The 14,631-nt window shown below is 43.6% G+C and overlaps 1 protein-coding gene across 2 annotated transcripts in view; it reads left to right on the top strand.

Annotated features, from left to right (window-relative positions):
• NHEJ1 (non-homologous end joining factor 1) overlaps positions 1-11,541 on the top strand; it is an 87,973-nt gene extending 76,432 nt beyond the window's left edge. For both annotated transcript variants that reach the window (XM_079132241.1, XM_079132240.1), the window contains 3 exons: positions 3,756-3,873; positions 4,431-4,549; positions 4,996-11,541. In XM_079132241.1, coding sequence (XP_078988367.1) covers positions 3,756-3,873; positions 4,431-4,549; positions 4,996-5,070 — 312 coding nt within the window. In that variant the 3' untranslated portion in view covers positions 5,071-11,541. The remainder of the gene's footprint in view (positions 1-3,755; positions 3,874-4,430; positions 4,550-4,995) is intronic.
• Positions 11,542-14,631: the final 3,090 nt, after the last annotated feature.

Genomic DNA, 14,631 nt, shown 5'->3' with positions numbered 1-14,631 from the left:
TAAAGGAAGTTTCAGTTGTTAAGGACATTACTGCCACTAAAGAAATACTAAAGACTTTTCCTAGAGACAATAAGAAAGATGGCTTGAGGGTATCTCTGAACCTGGCAAGACCATATCCATCTCAAGCTCAAGGGAGTAAAGGTGAAATTTCTCTTGAGAAGAGACCCGTGGAACACCCTTCTTGCACAAGGGGACATAGGAAGTTTTTTCAACATGCTCAGCTACCCAGTCACTCAGGCTGCTGCAGCCAGGGTCTCTGGAAGCTTGGCTACTGCTCTAGATGGCGGCAGAACTTGGCATCAACCATATGGTACTGGTTCTGCAGGAATGCAGGATGCTGGAGTTAGGGGGTCATGGAGGCTTCCACCAAGATTTCAAAAGAAAGCCTGGGAGGCCAGGCAAAGTGCAGTAGGGTCAGAGTCCCTGCAAGCACCCCCTGAGAAGTTGAAGTGTGGAGATGTGAGAAGGAAGCCAAAGTTGCAGTAGAGACTGCTGTGATTAAGAAATGCCAGTAATGTGGGACATCATCCTAGGAAAGGTGCAGGAAGTGAGCAGAGACAAGACAACAGAAAGACCTCTTGGGCTGGAACCAACAAGGCCACAGGGTGGAGCTACACAAGCTCTTTGGAGAGAACATCATGATGCCATGTGCCCCAGATGCTGGCCATGGATCTACAGACCTGTTTGTCTGGCTGGATTTTGTTCTTGCTTTGGTCCCATCCCTTCTTTCTATGGTCCTATTTTTGAAAATGGAAATGTTTAGTTGGTACCTTTATATGTTGGATATTTGTAAATTGTTTTAAATTTTATAGGAGCTCACAATGCGCGATTGCCTTGAACCTCAAAGACTTTGGACTTGAACTTTGATCAATCTTGGAACTGTTGAGACTATGGGAACTCTTAGAAATGGACTAAATGTATTTTGCATTGTCAGATGAGTGTGAGCTTTTGGGGGCCAGGGACAGAAAGTTATGGTTTGGATATGAGATATCCCCCAAAAGCTCACATGTGAGACAATGCAAGAAGGTTCAGAGGAGAAATGATTGGGTTGTAAGAGTATTAACCTAATCAGTGATTTAATCCCCTGATGGGGATTAACTGAGTGGTAACTGAAGTGGTAGGATGTGGCTAGAGGAGATTGGAATTGGGGCATGGCTTGGGGGTATATATTTTGTATCTGGAGAGTAGAGATTCATTCTCTCTCTCTCTCTCTCTCTCTCTCTCTCTCTCTCTCTCTCTCTCTCTCTCTCATCCCCATGATGTGAGCTGTTTCTCTCTGCCACACTCTCCCACCATGATGCTCAGCCTCACCTGGAGCCCCGAGGAGTGGAGCCTGCTGTCTATGGACTAAGACCTCTGAAAACATGAGCCCTCAAAATAAACCTTTCCCTCCCCTACACTTGTTCTGGTCAGATCTTAAGTCATAGAAGTGAAATAGCTGACTAAAACACTAGTTGTAGTCACAACTCAGTCAAATGAGTTGATAAATATTTATGAGCCCTGCCCACCATGGGCCAGGTTTTCTCTAGATGCCAAGAAAATACTAGTGAAAAGATAAAAATGAGTTAATACATTTAAATTACTTAAAACAGTCCCTAGCATGTGGTAAGTACTCAGCAAGTATACCAATATTCTGTTCCTAGTACTTGTCTTAGAATGGATACTTGTTTGGGATAACCTTTGGCAGCAACTGAAGGACCAGATCTCTCTGAGAAGGGAAGGGATTGAGGAAGGGCTAAGTTAAATTCTAGATTTGAACTTAGGTTCAGGGCAGCACTGGCTCAAATGACCTTTTTTTGTTGTTTTCCCCCTGGCATTTCATTTTACGATTAAATACATGAACTGGGTAAAGATCACCCTGGAAATTTTATGAGTCTATTTAGTTCCATAGAAAGGGCAGGAGGAAATGACCCTCAACTGCCTAGATTCTGCCTAGTCCATATGTATGGACAGTATATGCCCACCAAGCTGTGTATGAATGGCCCTGAGAGAGGCTAGGGTTCTTGAGCAATATGACAGACAGTCTAGAGACTAGAGGCAGGAGAGCAGCTGTTTACCTTTCCACTCCCAGGGCTCTCTGCCTATGGAGTAGAAGACCTTGTTTTGGAGGAGGAAGTGACTTGGAGGTTAGAGAGCTGAACCTGAGAAAGAGAGTGAGGTAGGACAGAGGTGGCAGGGCCTGATAGTTTGCCTCCTATTTCAGGTCATTCCTCAGGGAGTGCTGCTGAAGATGGTTAGTGTGACAACTCATAGTGTGATTACCGCTAGAGGCAAAGTTTAGACCCAAGGCTCCTGATTCATTGTCTGTGGTTCCCAGTGAAAGTCCAAGCCTTACTGAAACCTGATGTTACATTGCAATAAAAAGAAAGAAAGAAAGTCCAAGTCTGAGATAGTCTTTATGGAGGTAGGGTTGGAATAGAAATGAGTGTACTACTTCTTCAGCTACACCCCACTCTGGGAAAGATAACTACAATCCTGATCATGGGTCAGCACCTGCTTCACTGCTTCTTGTACTTTCCCTCTTCCATTCTTTTCCCACAGGGGATTTTCAGAAATGAATGCCTTTACAGCACAGAAAAGGTGCCTTGACATGAGATATGGGCCAATCTCATGGGCCAGGGATTCTTGGGTTGGTTCCCATGTGAGCTGCTGGCATGGCTGCTCTTGGGGACCTGCTCACTTGGCTAGGAACCATGACAATTGGCATACATAGGGACAGGTGAAGTAGTTCTGGGCCCATTCCAAGATTCTGAAGTGCAGCCAGGTTTGGAACCACTGGAGACCATTCTCTTTCATCTCATTTATATTATACTTTGTTCAGTCTTCAGCCATTACTTCAACTCAGTTCACCTAAGTATATGAAACTAGAATTAGGCAAAGCATTTTGCTGTGGATGAAAATTCCTAGTTCTTTACATAGTAAAGGAAAGATAATGTATTTATAGCAGTGTTTCTCCACTTTTTTTTTTCATTATCACTTCCCTTTTAAGATATTTTTCCTAGTTACCCCCCTCTCAGGAAATTATAATGTCACAGTTATAACAAAACTCTGTTTATCTGTATACCTATGTAATATAGCTTAAAAGAGTAACTTTTTCATCCCTCAAAAACAATTTTTTCATCTTTGGGCAGGGGATGTACTTCAGTGGTAAAATGTTTGCCTAACCCGTATGAGACCCTGGGTTCAATCCCCAGACCATGAAAAAAATATTTTGCCCCTGATTGAGAGTGCAGAGATTATATAAAATGGCAAGTAGGCCTCCTGTCAGCTTCATTTCCCACCTCCTCTAACTAGCATCATGGCTCCATAAGTTTTTCTTGTTTTGCAGTTGTCATTCCATTTTGCTCCCTCTCCCTTCTCCTGGATTTAATCCTTTTTCTTTCTCTAGTGTAGAAAGTTTAGGAGTAAATTTAGTTATAATAGTGATCTATAGAGCTCAGGGACAACTTAGGGAGGATGATTTCCTAAAACAGCTCTCTGAGAGGTCATTTTTTGGGAGAAAGATTCTAGAGCTCTTTGGAATATTCATGGGAAAACATCATAGACCTTAGGACTGGAGGAAATAAACATCGAGAGTTGCCTTTCAGAGGAGAAGTTCTCCCAAGAATTCTTACCAGCAGGCTTGGATATGGAAGTCCTGTGTTGGATCTAACAATTATATATAAATTCAATCAGGGTTGATGCAGGTTCTATCACCTGGATGTCAGATTCCTTTTCCCTGGCCATACAGTAACCGTGTCTCCTCTTCTCTGTAGAAACTACCAGAAGCATGTAGCATTGGTAATGGCAGGCCCTTTGTCATGCATCTGCAGAGTCTGTATGTTGCAGTCACCAAACAGGAGGTACAAGTGGAACAGAAGCGTCAGGGCACTGGTAAGTAGCTCCAGACATACCTGGTCTGCCTAGGGTTAGAGCTGGGGTGAAAGTTTGTGCTGTCCAATATGGTAGCTCTAGTTATGTGTGGCTATTTAAATTTTAATTAATAAAGATAAATTAAATTTCCTCCTATGCTATAGCCACATTTCAAGTGCTCAGCCACAGGTGGCTCCCAAGTTGGATAGTGCAAATATAGAATACTTCCCTCATTGCAGAAAGTTCTCTTAGACAGCACTGGCCTATGTGCCTAGGGGTCAGCAAGAGAACCAGTGCAAAGGTTAGTCTCCTAGTAAGAGACATCAGGGAACACGTAGAGGAACAGTTGGCTCCTTTGGGTCAGGAACACTCTCATCCTGCCTGCTATAAGGGTGGGCCTGAGGAATCTTCCTGGAAACAGAATTTTCTGAAAGTCAGCTGAAAGTTAGATTGTGGCTACTTCTCTCTTAATTTATTACTACCAAACTCTAGCTTTTATCTGAATGTTTGGTAAATGCTAATGTCATCCTGGTAAGAAGGCATTTCTCACTATCTTCTCTTAATCTTTCTAATTTCAGGAAATACTCAGACCTCAAGCAGCACCTCTCCTCAACCTACTGATAACCAACTTCCGAGTCAGCCAGAACAGCCAGTCTCCTCAGCACCAGCCCTCTCAGTGCTCGAAAAAGAGCCCCTGGTGAGTGGCAGCAGCTTCCTGGATGGCATTCCATGCACTGAAGGAGTTGGTTCCTGTAGCCCTCGAGCTAGTGATCCTTACAATCGCTGCCTAGTTTTTGCTGCTTCTACATTATTAAGGAATATTTGTGAGCAGACTTCCAAATAATGGAGGGTTCTGGTCTTTCACATTCTTCCCTTGCTGTCTCCTCTCTACCATTCTTGTGCTGAATGATGAACCTTGTTCACCTTAACCCACTTTAAGTGATGGTCTGTGAGATTGTTCCTGGGGAAGAAGGCACATGTATTATATCACATTTACTGCCTGACACAGATTTCAAAATACCGTGTCAGATATTTCAAGAAGGCCTCATCCTAACCAGGAGTCAGGAGAGGAAGAAAATCCCTTTTCTAATGTCAATGGGTCGATCTCAAAGCTTGTATTAACTTGGGTTCCTTTTTATCTAGAGTACTTCAGGCCCTACGCAGAGAACTCAGCTGTCAAAGGTCAAGAGGAAGAAGCCACGGGGGCTCTTCAGTTAACCTGTTGTGGGCTCAGCTGCTGAGGATGTACCAGAAGAATAGCTCCTAAACATCACATGGAAAGGAGCTCACGTGGCAGTTTCTCTCAGACAGACTTTCAGTCAGAAGCCCACTATCAGAATAAGAAAACTAAGCTCTTGGTGACAGGCTTCCTGAATGGGGACTGTTAAACAAGGAAAGCATGGCGCCAACCCATGGAGCATTGACCTTCCCTGGTAGCGTGAAAGCCAGTCTCTGAGATTCAGTCTCTTTTGGTGGAGGTTCTTTAGGCCCAAGGCCCTACCTTAGATTTTAGGATACAGAGTAAGTCTGCAAAAAGGAAGAATGTGTCCAGGAAGCCTGTGTGCCTCTCTTCTGAATCCCTAGCCAGTCCAGGTGCTCCTCAGAGATCCACTTCTCTCTTTAGCATGGAATAAAAAGCACACTCCCTTGTGTTTGAGATTACGTATCTGTGGAACTTGTAACCCACCTCACCTCACTTGTTGTCCTCTCTGGGTGAAGTCTGAGTCCTCAGTCCAGTCCTTCAAATTCATCTTAAGTTTCTCTGTTGTGGTCTGAGCTAAGTCTCCATTTTAGAAGCTTTGATCTCTAGAACTCTTTGCATGGTGAGCACAAGACAAGATACACTGCTACTCTGCTTTGCAATTGGATGTGTTAAACCACAGTGTGGTACTGAAATTACAAAGAACTTTGAGCACTTTCCCATGGGTAGAAGAAAAAGGAATTTGACTTTCTCATTCTCCACTCCACTTTAGATAATATACTAAGTAGAAGAACTAGGATGTCAGAGAATAGGAAATGACCCAAGAGTTCCCTAGGACAACAAAATTGGCCTATAAAACTAAGAATGCCTACCAGGAAAGAGTCTGAAGGCATAGGAGACAGTCAAGGTCTGACACAGTCACCTCTTGAACACCCCAGGACTGGCATAGTTGCTTGACCTTCTCTGCCAGATCTTTCTCTATTATATCATCATCTTAAACTTCACCTTAAAGAGAGAGGGATCAAAGTCAACCTTAGACTGGGCATCCCAGCTTCTTGGGAGGCCAAAGCAAGAGGATCATAAGTTCAAGCGCCACCAGTTCACAGGCCTGCCTGGGCAACCAAGTGAGACCCTGTCTCAAAATAAGAAATAAAAAGGACTGAAGATGTAGCTCAGAGCACTTGCCTAGCAAGCATAAGGCCCTGGGTTCATTCCCCAATACCACACACACACAAAGTAGAACTCAGATGTTCACTGGGAACCCTGCAGTAGCGGGAGGGGTAAGAAACAGAATGCAGAGGCCTTTTCTGGTGAATTTACTTTTGCTGACCTCCTTATCTGCATATTCTCTCTAGCGGGAACTGATGTTTCTGCACTGATGTAGCCCACGAAGAGAGGACCATTCAAAAATAATAAAGTACTAGTTATTATAATAATAACATAAGTAATAAACAGCTACTGTTTATTAAGCCATTAAAGTATACCAAGTAGTCTGTCTAATAAGTGCCTGACATTGAATCCTCACAATATCTGAGGAAGATATTGTTAGCCCAGTAAGAAATTGAGTCTTGAAGTGATTGAGTGACTTATCAAAGGTCATGCAGCTAAGAATTTGAAGAAGAATTTGAACAAGGACAACTGAATTCTTAACAGCATTATTACAGACATGCTGAAAATACTCATCTTTTCGTTTTTGTTTTACAAACTGGGATTGAGCCCAAGGAGGCTCTACCACTGAGCTAGATTCCCAGTCCTTTTTAATTTTTATTTTGAGATAGTATCTAAGTTGCTAAGGCTAGCCTTGAACTTGTGATCCTTCTGCCTCAGCCTCCCGAGTTGTGGTGATCACAGGTGTGGACCATCATACCCAGCTCTGAAAACACTTTTTCTAGGAGCGCTGTTGGGTCTTCTTCCAATCTTGTGCTCACTCACCTTTATCCTGTGACCCTGCCTCCTCCCATGGGATGCTCACCTCCTGTGGGCAATTCCAGGACTCATGCCCTGCCTTTTCTTGCCAGCAGTTTCTGAGAGAGCCATGAGGCTCATCCCAGTTACTACCAATAACTTTTCTTTACCTTTAGACCATAGTACCCCAGGGCATGTCCCGTAGTAATGACTGTCATCAAAGAGAATTGGAAACTGTGAAAATAGTCCATCAGCTGGGTCACCTTATTCTTTACTTTCTTTTAGCATTAAATCAGATAGCTAGATTTTGGGGTCTACATAGTATAAGACCACATGGGAAATGGAGGCTTTCCCAGCAAGCTTGGAAAAAATAGGAGTTCTTCACTCTGGATAATCCCTTTGCCTAAGAGCAAATTCTCACGCAGGCATTTTTAATCAGTGGAATGAGGGGCCTGTGACTTCCTTAAAATTGTAAGGAAAATCCTTAAAGTATAACTTCCTTCATGTTCATGTAAGATGACATGACTTTTTCAAAAGGTTAAATAAGCGTACGCCTGGGAACCTTCCTGTTCACTACCCTTGTATTCCCAAAGGTTGCTCCCTCCTTGAGGGCATTGCTTAAATGCGTCCTTAGGGAACACCACTGCTAGAGGTCCTGCCTTGGGCATCCTTGCCCTAAAGCTCTTACCCCGAGCTAGGGGTGATGGTTGAGAATCATTCTTCCAGGGAAATCCCTGCTTTGACAAATTGGCCTAGCCAGGCTGTATTCCAGCCCTGCCCCCTGGCTTGGGCCCCTCCCTGAGGCCCCCAGCCTGGCCCAACCCCCACTCCACATGCACATAAAAGGGTCGAATTCTCGTGGCTGCTCCATAAATTTTATTCCGTAAATATTAGTTTTCCCTGTGTTTAATAAAGCAGTGGCCCACCTCCCCGCCTACCCGCCTGCTCCCCGGGGCCGGGGCTGGGGCCAGGGCTGGCTGGTGGGAGAAGGGACTCTTTCAATTGCTTTGGAGTATTTTTAGAAAAAAAAATAATATAAGGTGGTTTACACTAGCAAGCCAGCAAACCAGGAGCAGGACTTGGGACCTCGAGGAAGTTCCTGCAGCAACTCGATCTAAAAAGTAGAGAAATAGCGCCACCTAGGTCGCAAGGTCTACTTGGCCTTGCAGGCTGGTACCAGGGCAGTCAGCTAGGACTGGCATGCTCTTTTCTGGGAGAGAAATCCTCCTCTTCAGGCTCCAGCTGGGTAGCTCCACCTTATCTCATGCCTTATGGGACTGCTTTCTCAGCAATTCTTAAAAGCAGAGGCCATGTTAGGTTCTGAGCAATCCTGCCAGAGCTTTTCTCTTCTCCCAGATCAGGGAGTATTTCCAGGGTATGGTAAAGTTACTGAGATGGAGGAAGGAAACTTCTAGTCCCCATCTTCCCCTGAGTCCTGAGAAGCTAGCCCTGGAATTCCTAGGGCATAAGATGACAGGGAATAAAGTCTGTGCTCCTGTGCTCTGGATGGTAGTCTAGCCCAGTCAGACCAAGATCCTCCATCAGCTTGCTATAGGGCACCTACCATGGTAGGCTGCAGGACACAGGGGAAGGAGAGATGCCACCCCTTCTGATACTCAACCCTGCTGCCTTTTGCTTTTATCCTGTGGTACATTTGTACACTTTTGATTTCCTTCCTGTTCATTTAAGCCTTCCATTTCTCAAGTCCTTCCCTTCTCCCTAGCTCAGCTCTGTTGGGAGATATACAGGGGCCCTTGGTTACTCTATGCAAAGATGGTGGCAGGAGTGGGCAGTGCTTTCTCATTCCCATCCTTGTCACCAGGGACAGTTTCTTCTCTCCTTCTGTTTTTGTCCCTCATTTTCTCCTATTTAAACAACCTGGGAAGATTTGCTCCAAAGAGATTAGGAACCTAAATCCTCATAGTAATCCTCATGTGGTGAGCTCACACTGATCTGTCCTGCTTATTCCTCTAATGTAATCCATATTAGCAGGCAAATTTGTGATTTTTTGTTTTCATTCTTTTATTAGCTTATATTCCATGAGGAGAAGAGTAAGTTTTTAACCCTAACTCAGAAAATATCACTGTGTTGGTATTCCAGTAAAGAACAACTTAGCATTAGCTAAAGTTTCAAACAACCAGGATATGTTTTTTTCTATGCTTTTCCCTGGAGTAGTTTCTGTCTTTTAATTGTCCTGAAGAAGAAAGTTTCAAAAGGAGTAAATAACATGTTGCAAGGAAGCCACCAAACTCAGTGCTCACAAACCGTGTCACTAGTCCCTGTTACCAACATCCATACATGTTATGAGCTGAAAAAATTGTACTGCATTATACTGGGCCCTGAGATGCAGAGGGAAATGTGGGAAGAGGAGGGAGCTCACACTTTTCAGGGGTGTTTCCCATAGAGTGGGATCATCTGTGACCCCTAGGAAGCTTCTAGAGGATATTCATGGCCAGGGCTCCTTAGGTCCCTTTCTTGTTCTTCCGACCAGGGTCACAGATGATCCCACCCTATGGGAGGGTACTAGCAAGGGTACCAGGTAGCCCATCTGTGTGTTAGGAAGAGGGATCCTAGGTACTCCTTCTCTATTTGAGGAGCTGGAAGGTCATCCATCTCTCAGTCTTTCATCCCAGAACACTTTTATGTGTACTTTTCCATCTCCTGAGACTTTCTTTATGGTCATCCTTTATGCATCCCCTCAGTTTGGGGGTCTCATTTCCCTACCCTGATGCCTGGGATATCCTATAGATAGCACCAAAGTATTCTAACATGCTTACTCTTCTGAGCTGGTAAGTTCCACCCCCACTCAGTTTTCTTATCTGGAACCCAACAGATCTTTTGCCACTGTTCACACCCTTGGACCCCTTTGAATGTAGTGCTGGCCCCTAGTCACCCAACTCTCATGGATTCCTAAGAATCTGGACCAGCCTACCAGGGGAACCCGGAAGAGGCATTGAAAGAAGTCCAGGGTGTGGGGAGCACACAGCCTTTGACTCACCTGGGAAGATTGTGCCAGGATTACTTGTCCTGCTGGGCCAAGGGCCAGTGGTTAAAGGAACATGCAATGCCATGCTCTCACCTCTTTGCTTTGGGGTCCAAAATAGTGGCAGGGTTAGAATTGGGGAGTAGGGCTTGGGGGCCGCTGGGAGTCCCTTCTGAAATCTGGGTGTTGTATTTACTTTTTCATATTGGCAGCTGGAAGGGGAAGCCCATCCCAGCTCGGCATTGTTGTCTAACGTGGTTAATCAGATCCTATAATCCTGCTGTGGAAATATTGGGCCTCACTCAAAACAATAGAGACCGAGAATATTGTAGTTAAATTTCAACCAACTGCCTCCCTGGCCTGTTTGCCTAACCCCTACCCCCCTCTCTAGGGCCAGAGTTCTCCCAGCTTTATGGACCCCTGATAGGATCGACAGCTGGTCAGAAATCGGGATGGGAGAGGGGAGAATGGAGTAGGGGATGAGAGAACCCCTTGACTGGCACTCCATCCTGCCTTTTCCTTCCCTTCCTAGGCCTTGAAGGTGGACAGAAGATGGTAAAAGGGGTTGGAGCTGGTAGGGAAGCCCTGCAGGTGTGATTCTTAGCTCAAGGGTCAAGAATAGCACTGCTGGGAATCATTGGTGGTAAAGAGATCTTTTATTCAAGACATAAAAAGACCTCTGCCATGTGAAAAGGAAAGATTGTCAGTTTCATTTTATTACTGGTGTCTGGTGCTTCCAGGGCACAAAGCAATACCAATTGGTCCTTGTCACCCATGGGAGGAATGGGAAGGCACTGGTTGGGTGAGATGGAGCTGGTAATAAAGATTTTGTGTCATTAGTAACTCAATAACAGCAATATTACTACTAATACTCTGATGATATATGAAGGTGATACTGATAAGGCAACTGGAGTGCTTTTCTGGGTGGTCGTGATGTCCGTTGTGTTTAGTAAGTATGAATTAAATGTGGCAAAATAATTTAAAGATTAATTAGAATAGTGGGACGAAAGGAATGGTTTGTTTAAGAAGGATAAGCTGTGTGATTTTGAATCAAAAAAGAAAAAGATGCCGTGTCTGGATTATGCAAAAGGGGAGATTGAACTGTGACACCTTGAGCAAGCGGCAGGAAGGGTTCCTCCTGCAGACGCTTCACCCAGACTATGAAGTGGCCACCTGTGAATTTGTACTTGGCTGTTATGCACCCAGGACACAGGGACACAGCTTGCAGCCATGCTGTTTTGGAGGCGTCACTAGCCAAGGAGGCCAAGTACAGTGAGGCCCCAGCTCCGGCACTCTGGACTATTGAACGGTCAAAGTGTACGTGCGTTTTTAGGATTTGAAGACTGAAAATAGCAGAACAGTGCCAAATGAAACTGTATTAATCTGTCTCCAAAGGGGGAGGGTGGCACAACAGCAGAAAACCCTTGAGGATGTTCTCACTAGGGTGCTCTGTGAGGATCCAGAGACTGGTGTGGCTCCTGTGGGTCATTCATCAAAGCCAGCGTGAAGCTGGGACTGAACTTTCCACCCAGAGGACATCTGGGAAGCAGTTCCTCGATGTGACAATCTAAGACATATGCGAGATTCTGGATGGGAATCCCTAAAGCAGGTAGAGAACCTGATACCAAATGATCTAAAAATGATGGAAAACGTTTCAAAACATAAGCAACAGGATAATGAGTGGGAAAAATTTGATGAGAAGAAAGATTCCCACTGAAGCCCCAGAAAATGAGCTGTATTGATGAAGGGGAAGAGGATATAAGAAGCCAAGTTGGTTGGTTAAACCTCATGCTGTTCATAGACTTGAATTGCAAATGAGAAAATCTAAAGAGAAAAACATCACTACAAAGAAATTCGAAAGAATGGCACAGGTTTGTAGGCAGTGTTAGGAATACATTTTCAAAAACATATTCGACAGGAAACAGGAATAATTAAACATGTATTAACTTTAATCCTATTAATTGAGTAATTATTCCCTGGTGTCCCCACCAACAAAGGTGCTCTGCTGCTTTCTAAATGGCCACAAGGACATACTCTCCGTGTTCCACAAGCCTACAATACAAAACTGATATTTAAAGAAAAGACTTTGTGCCCCAAATTTCAAGTGTATGAAATAGAAAGTGAGAGCCATGACAATGGCCTTTTTTTTTTAAGTTTTAAAGAATCCCATGTGTAAGTACTATTTTGTTACCTACTCTTTTTGAACTATGCTGCGTTTGTCCATATTTACACCTCAGTATATACATCTCTTTAAAGGGTAAATTATCTTGCCAGATTGGTGGGTGCACATGTATAATCCTAGCAACTTGGGAGGCCAAGGCAGGAGGATCTCAAGTTCCTGGTTAGGCTCAGCAACTTAGCAAGACCCTGTCTCAAAAATGAAAAAAAGAACTGGGGATGAGGCTCAGTGGTAAAGCCCTCTGGGTTCAATTCCCCAATACCAAAAAAGAAAAAGAAGGTGGGGGGTGGTAAATTTTCTTCACTCAGAGTTTTATAAATGTTGGGAAAACACCCTTGTGATCAGAAAGTAGAAAGTCAAGGTCACTTACTCCATTTTCTCTCTTAACTTTATCTTCTTCCATCGCAACGATCGCTTTGTCTTTTTCTAACATGCCAAGCATGTCAGGGCCTCTTTGATCTACACAGTTCTGTCTGCCGAAAAGTTTCTTTCCCTAGATACCTGCTGGGGCAAAACCTTCACCTCTTTTAGGTCTTTGCTGAAACCATACCCTTTCAAAGAGTTCCATGCTGACTACTCCAGGGAGCAAACTACCTGTTGACTTCTCTCCTCCCCACCAGCTGCTGATCCCCCCCCCACCCCATCCTGCCCCCTTGTTTCACATGTTTTGCTTGTGGTCCCCCTTATTGCCTTTTAATGCATTCTATGTCTTATTTATTTTTATGTTTGTTTTTAATTGCTAATCTCCCCACCAGAATAAAGCTTCATGAAGACAGGGATCTTTGTTCTTTTGTTACTAATTTTTTTTGTTTGTTGTTTGGCTTTTTGTCTTCTCACATCCCAAGCACCTGAAATGATGTCTGGTATTTAGTAGGTGTTCAAAATGTTTGTTGTTGTTGAGTGAATATGTAAAGAAACGTTAACATGCAATCACACACACACACACACACACACACACACACACACACACACAAACACACCTTCTCATACCAAAAATTTGTGGTTATAAGTCAATGTAGTCTTTTCGGAAGGGGCAACTTGTCATAGGGTGGGAGTGGGGGCTAAATACCATTTTGTTATCAATAACCATAATGAAATGAATTTGTTATTTGTAGAAAGTAAGAATACAAGTTGTTACAAAGCCAGTGTCTCTATACTTTTTTGCTTTCTTTGGTTTCAGATCCCAGAATCTTTAGGGTGCTGTCTCTACCAAAAAGAACTGGTGAGAAGGTGGGCGGATTAGAACAAACTCGAAGAATACTGACAGGCACTTGGCTATTAAAAGAATCATAGCCCCTCACCTTATTGAATATTCACTGAACTAGTATTTTCCAAGATTTTCTATAAAGCAGATACGTTCTTTTCAAATAGAGACATTAGGGAAGAAATGAAGCTCATTATTTAGTAAACATGTTATAATCCATGCGTAGAAATCCATTTCTTTGCACGTCTTTCTATATGCAACTATCTGCCTACAAGGTAAGTGTTTCCCACCATCTTTGGTCTCTTACATGAGGGGCAAACGCTCTCTTTGAAATTAATTTTGTTGCCTTTCCCTACCTTTTCAAAGTCATCAAAGCAAGGTCTTTAGTGCCCGAGCCTCTCTGAAGTGCCTTGCAATGAGCTTATTGTTTGGGCAAAGGTAACTTGACATTCCCATTTCCAATCAATAGCTAGCTTTCAAAGCATTGTTAGTTTTGAGTGGCTCTAATTGGACCTCTAAATGTGTTTTGGACAGATCTGAGGCTTGAAAGACAAGCATGCTTCTACATGGGCCAAATTTGGTGGAATTACTAACTTCTTCTAAAAGTCAACAATAGCAAAGTGATCCCAACCAGGTGGGGAAGTGCTCAGTCAGAGCATGAAGGCTTAAAAGCCCAAGAAGGTAACAACTCTTGAAGACAAACACAGTTTCCTAGATTTTGAAGAGAAAATGATTGACTTAAACACAGTTCAGCAATCCAGCATTCTTGCCCTAGGAGTCACTTACTGAAAAACTGCCATTGTATGGTCACACCGGCCTAGATTCCCAGATCCTCCTCCCTCGTGCAAGCTCTGAACCTCGATGTCCTCAATTGTAAAATTGAGATATGGCATCAACTCTGGAAACACTCTTGTGGAGGTTTGTGGATGGTACTAGAGCCCCTCGTCCCTCTTGCCTCCTTATCCTTACTAGGGCTACCATCTGGGCTTGCCCTACATGCGCTCCCAGAGTTTCCTTTTCATTCTTTGCAGTCATTTCCTCCCTCCTTCAAAATGATTTCATCCAAGAGGTTTCTATCCCTGGGCTAATCGTTTCTTATTCCATATTCTCCAGAACAAATTCACCTTATCTGTTAATCTATCTAGTTTATAACACTCTGTACTCATAAATTTATGAGTAGCATTTGTGGCTTCGTAATTGCGTTTTATTTCAATGATTTATCTGCAAGGCTAAATAGTAAATTCTTTGAGGACAACAACAAAATCTTCTACTTTGCTGTTGGCATTCTCTTTTTTTTTCTGCATTTC

The sequence above is a fragment of the Sciurus vulgaris genome (genome assembly GCF_902686455.1).
Source record: "Sciurus vulgaris genome assembly, chromosome: 3".
NCBI classification, from domain to species: domain Eukaryota; kingdom Metazoa; phylum Chordata; class Mammalia; order Rodentia; family Sciuridae; genus Sciurus; species Sciurus vulgaris.
This window is presented reverse-complemented; position numbering and strand designations above follow the sequence as displayed.